Raw genomic sequence first — 5,192 nt, 5'->3', positions numbered from 1 at the left:
TAGCTGTGTGTCTGTGGCTGTGGCTCCTGTCTAGTGGTCAAAGGAGTGGGGTGAGGGCATGCAGAGTGTGGGTGGCCAGGCCCCGAAGCCCATGGGTGGGACTCTGAGCAGAGAGCAGCAGCAGCAGTCGCCGTGGTCCTAACTGCAGGGCCACCAGCCGCCATCCTGTGCCCGGCTTCTCAGTTCCTGACACCAGGTAGCAGGCTCGCGGCACCTGGGCCCGGTAGGCTGCATCCTCCACCTTCTCCTCGGGTGGCCCTTGCTCTGGAGGAAGGACAGGGAGGGCCAGGGTGACCAATGAGGCCTGGACAACTAGGATGCCAACCTGCAGAAGCCACACCCCATCCTGGGCTTCAGTTCCTGACTCCTGGAGAGAGCCCCCCCACTTCAGCCAGCTCTCAGTGACCTGAAGCAGGACTGTGGCCCCTCTTCCCACCCAGCCTCTGAACCCCTTTCCTGGGGATACTGTGTGTAGCCCCAGGCCATCCGCTTAGCAGTATAGATCATAAATGTGAAGGTGACACCACCTTCCAGGTGTCAGGCACTGGGCTCCTGTAACCCCCTCCAGTCGCCCTACTTTAATATGGGAAGTGGGGTGGAGGGGGTTCGTACAGCTAGGAAGGGACAGCTGTCTGCGCTCCCACCTCTCATTCCCACCTCTGTGACCTGGGACTCAGTGTCCCAGACTATACGAGGGGGCACTGTGCCCATCGCTGACCTCGTGCGAAGTGGGTGGCAGTGACCAGGGTGTAGAAGGAGCGGAGGAGGCGCCGACGCTGCTCAGGGGAAGGCTCTGGAAGGGGAGAGAGGCAGGGTGACGGAGCCCTCCCAGGCCCATACCCCTTCCAGCCCTGCCCTCCTCAGTCACCTTTATCCCCCGAGGGCTGCACAGTGAAGAGGCAACGTTTCAGCTCCAGGTGGAGGAGCAGCAGTCTGTGGGAAAGGGGTGTCATGGCCAGGGAAGAGGGCCTGAGGACCTCCGACCCAGTCCTCCGGCCGAGCCCTACCCAAGGATGTCGATGTGCAGGGGGAAGCCAGCGGGCAGTCCGCGGGGTCCCAGAGGCAGGCAGGCCCGCAGGGGATCCAGCAGTGGCTGCCACCAGCGCTCCAGAAGCTGCAAGGGGCGTGGTCATCGAGAGGCGGGGCGGGCGGGGAGGTCGGAGGTCCCAAGGCAAGGAGGCGTGGCCAGGGAAGAGGGACGGGGCCCCCTCGCGGAGGGCAGAGGGAACTGGAAGGGGGGGGCCGGGAAGGATGGGGTAAGAGCGAAAGACGGGGCGGGTTGTGGTGGTGGTGGTTTAAGCGCAGTCCAAAGGGGGCGGGGCCTCGGGAGGGGCGGGGCTGACCCGGAGGGTCCAGAGCAGAGCGCTCGAGGGGCGAGCTGGTGAGTCGGGCCGGGCCGGCGGTAGAGGGTGTAAGCGGGGGGAGCTGGACACGGCCCGCATTCACCTGCGGGTCCAGCTGGCTGAGGGGAGGGCGCGGCCCGCAGAGCAGACACAGCTCCAAGCCCGGCAGCAGCGTCAGGGTCAGCAGCCGGTGCGGCACCTGAAGCGGGACACGGGCGGGCGGGCCGGGGCCCCGCCTCCTCACGATGCGGCCTCAGGTCGCATCCCTTCTCCTGCGCTTCCCCGGCCGCACTTTACCCCCACCGGCCGCACCCGCTCACCGTGGGGCTCCCGTGCGGCAGGTACACCGGGTAGTCGCCAGCGGCCTGCGGCGGCAGGGACCCCGCCAGCCAAGGGACTAGCACGGCCTCCGGCATCCCCAGCCGCCACCAGCTTTCTGTGGCTGCCACCACGCGGCCCGACACGGTCAGGCTGACGAAGGCCGTGCCCGCGGCCTCGGCGAATCCAGAGAGGGCTTCCTGGGTGAGGGAGGCAGGCGACTGCGAGTTAGGAGACAGGAGCCCCGGGCAGGAACTTCCCAGGAGGTCGGTTCACAGCTTGCCTAGTGGTCATGCCCACGGAGCTACCCTCCCTGGGCTTGGGCTCCTTCACCTTCACGTGCAGATGCAGTCCTCAAGTCACATTGTCAAGTTAGATTTAAACAGGTAAGTGCCTGCTACCCAGCCTGACACATGCCGCTGAAACTAATGATTATAGCAGCAGCAGGTAAGTGCCATCGACCACATAGGGAAGCTCAGATCAAGTCACCTGCTGAGAGTCACATGGGGAGGTGGCCATGCCAGATGAGTCAACAAGAGCAGTATTTAAAGCAAGGGTAAATCGAGATTCACCAGGCAGAGGATCAGCATGTGCCCAGGAAGGGAAGCTGGGAAGTTGTTGGGATTTGTGGGACCCATGAGGTAGCTGGACAAAGGTGGACTGTGGAGTTAGCAGAGGTTAGGGTGAGGAGGTTGGCAGGCATCAGATTCCACAGGTCCTCAAACAGCAGGCTGAGGGGCTACATCCTTGTCCTGGGGAAGTTGGAAGCCGTGGGGGTGCTGTGACCAGGGGAAGGGCAGGGTTAGCTCTGGGCATAAAAAGATCCTTCCGGGGCAAAGTGGGGTCTGGCTGGAGGCCAAGATGGGAAGAGGTAGAGGCAGTGGTACAGAGTTAAGGGGATGAGGACTGAGCCGAGCCCCATAGGGACAGGTTTAAGAGTTCCCAAGTCATCCCCAGTACCTGCAGGAGGGACCCCTCTGGAGGAACCACACAGTCTACGCACTGGGTCAGGTCGCCGATGAGCTCAGAGTCCCCCAGGAAACTGTCGATGAGGCGGTAACTGGCCTAGCAGAGGGAGGAGAGGAGCCTAAGACCCAGGTGGGCCCCAGATCTGCAGCTTCCCCCTCAGAAAACTGGCCCTGCAGGGTCTAGCTCAAGAGTCAGACAACCAGACAACCGTGCTGCCCCAGGGGCTGCTGGGCACTGGGTCCAGACATCCGTGACCAAGTATCCTAATTTCCCAACAATCATATACTGCAGCCTCACCCTCAACTCCTTCTTCAGTCTCTCTACGTTACGGATATTGGTCAGTTCTTCAAGCCCCACGAAGAGAACCTAGAAGAACCACATAAGAGAGCAGGGCCCCTGGGCAGCTGGTTCTGACAGAGGAGGAGCCAGGGCTCGGACTGGAGGGGAAGGGGCTGGGAACGTGGACTCCTGAATCCGAGGCAGGGGCAAGTGAGATCGGCCAGGACTCCTGGGATTTTGAGGAGCATGTTGGGGGCCTGGACTCCTGGATCTGAAGGAGAAGGATGCCACGAGCTCAGATTCCTGGGTTTGGGAAAGAGGGCTAGCAAGGCTCACCATGGCCCCAAATACCATCTGGAGCAGTCTCTCCAGCCCCAGCTCTGAGGAGCCCTCCGCAGATGACAGAACAATGAGGGTGATGCTGTGGAAAGGAAGGTGAGAAGGAAGAATGAGTCCAGGCCAGGGCAACCAAGCAGTGAGGAAAATAAGGTCTGCCCTTGAGCCCCGATACCAGCTCCACCTTCCCCAGCACCACCAACTTCTCATACAGAGAAACTCAGGGATCAGAGAGGGTAGCTGGCTCGACAAAGATCCCACAGCCATGTAAACAGTTGGCCTTGGAGAGCTGGAAGGCCTCAGGTCCATCTCCAACAGGTCCTATCACCCAGGCCCAGCCCTTCCCCCGTCTACGGCTTGGAGACCTGTCGTGGAAGCTTCTCCACACCACAGTTGTGTCCTGGGTCCTCGCAGAGTTCAGCTGCACCTCGAGATTCTGTCCAAACATATGGACTCCATTGAGGGAGCCGATGACAGAGAACGGGAGCTGGTGAAAGGTTGGGGGACATTAGGCAAGAGCCCCCAATCCCCTCCTCCTGGGAACCCAAGGGTCTGGGTGGGTTCCCAGCCCCCTCCTCTTTCTATATCCCCTGGCTCCTCTTCGGGAAACCAGGATTATTGGCCCACCGCACCCTCGGCCTTCTAAACTCAACTCTGAAACCTCCCCAGCCCCTACTCCCTTGAACACCCAGGATCCAAGCGCCTAACCCCCTTCTATTTCGGAGAACCAGTCGTCCAGGGCCCCACCTGCTGGCGGGCCGGAGCGCCGCCGCGGTTGCTTCTGCAGAACAAGGGGACCCCGCTGGAAGCGGCGAGGCACAGCAGATGTACGGTGCCCTCCGTCCCCTCCTCCCCCATCTGGAACCCCCGCCCCGTCCCCTCGTGAGGGACGGTCAGTGCCCGCCTTGGAGCATGCCCCTAGTTACACGACGCCGGGCTGCCGTCCAGAGCCGCCAGAGGGCGAGATGGGGGGCTGATGGGAAGAGAACGAGATTCCCGCCTTCCTCATGCAACTCAAACCCGCACTCAATTCCTACTACAGCAGCACCCGAGCCCCCCCATCCTCTTCCGCCGCAGCCGGAAGTCACAATACCCCTAACAAAGATGGCGGCAAGTTTTAATTTCAAAGCTTCATTCATAGTCTCTCCCTGAAGTGGTTTGACTGCATTTATTTAACGAAAAGAATGAAGAGCCTGGCTTGAGGGTAGTGACAGTGCCAAGGCGTTGCCTAGCAACCACATTAGCTAGGCTTTTTACATTCTAAATTGCCCACTTAAAGATGGCGACGGTACAAAGGCGTTGCCTAGCAACCATATCCAATGTACTTTCCATTCTAAGGCTGTAAACAGCTGTTTCCCCCTCAAAGATGGCCGCGGAATGAGCCCCGAGCAAAATCGGGAAAAACACTAGCTCCCCCCTCACCCTCGAGGATGGTTTCGTCCTGCGAGCGTTGCCTAGTAACCACCAAATGAGGTGGTGGTTCTGTTAACCACAAAAAGAAAGATGAAATCGTTTATTTTCCAGAATCACAAAAATGTTGTTTTTGTAATGAATTTGTACACGGTAGTGTATCCATGCAGAATGTTAAGATCTTTTCCCTAAGATAAAAAGTAGCCAGCTTAACACAGAACATTCACATTTTCACAAATACGATCACCGTGCTAATGTTGTTTTCAAACTTTTTCTCATCAAACCGTATAAAAGACAAAGCGTCTTTTTTTCCCCTTTGACCTTTTATTTCGTATTATTAATGGATCTCTTTTAAACTTATTTAGGCATAATTTTTTAAAATTTTGCTATCATTAATGTACAATTACATGAACATTGTGGTTACTAGACTCCCCCTATTATCAAGTCCCCACCACATACCCCATTTCAGTCACAGTCCATCAGTGTTGTAAGATGCTATAGAATCACTACTTGTCTTCTCTGTGCTATACTGCCTTC

General features: G+C 58.4%; 1 protein-coding gene across 4 annotated transcripts; it reads right to left on the bottom strand.

Moving 5' to 3' along the window:
- Positions 1 to 33: 33 nt before the first annotated feature.
- On the bottom strand, positions 34 to 5,024 carry FUZ (fuzzy planar cell polarity protein). 4 transcript variants are annotated; one of them, XM_037005884.2, is made up of 11 exons: positions 4,172 to 5,024; positions 3,611 to 3,732; positions 3,246 to 3,330; positions 2,928 to 2,996; positions 2,622 to 2,726; positions 1,664 to 1,861; positions 1,447 to 1,542; positions 1,008 to 1,114; positions 869 to 933; positions 658 to 793; positions 34 to 264 (listed from the first exon to the last, which is right to left on the bottom strand). In XM_037005884.2, exons 1-10 carry the CDS (start codon positions 4,382 to 4,384, stop codon positions 687 to 689), a joined length of 1,167 nt encoding a protein of 388 aa, XP_036861779.2. In that variant the 5' UTR covers positions 4,385 to 5,024; the 3' UTR covers positions 34 to 264; positions 658 to 686. The 4 variants fall into 4 exon arrangements, with proteins under 4 accessions (XP_036861779.2, XP_036861777.2, XP_017521084.3 ...); XM_037005882.2 differs by having other exon boundaries at positions 719 to 793; positions 4,172 to 4,319; XM_017665595.3 differs by lacking the exon at positions 4,172 to 5,024 and adding an exon at positions 3,993 to 4,149 and having other exon boundaries at positions 719 to 793.
- Between the last annotated feature and the right edge of the window lie 168 nt (positions 5,025 to 5,192).

This window comes from Manis javanica, chromosome 17 (assembly GCF_040802235.1).
Source record: "Manis javanica isolate MJ-LG chromosome 17, MJ_LKY, whole genome shotgun sequence".
NCBI classification, from domain to species: Eukaryota; Metazoa; Chordata; class Mammalia; order Pholidota; family Manidae; genus Manis; species Manis javanica.
This window is presented reverse-complemented; position numbering and strand designations above follow the sequence as displayed.

What these genes read in the sequence shown, in the direction of transcription:
- FUZ (XM_017665595.3), bottom strand. Translation starts at nt 4,103, where the DNA reads ATGGGGGAGGAGGGGACGGAGGGCACCGTACATCTGCTGTGCCTCGCC. An exon ending in TGGAGAAGCTTCCACGACAG is followed by an intron (nt 3,331 to 3,610) that starts GTCTCCAAGCCG and finishes TCCTTTCCACAG; the next exon opens with CATCACCCTCATTGTTCTGT. An exon ending in AGATGGTATTTGGGGCCATG is followed by an intron (nt 2,997 to 3,245) that starts GTGAGCCTTGCT and finishes TGGTTCTTCTAG; the next exon opens with GTTCTCTTCGTGGGGCTTGA.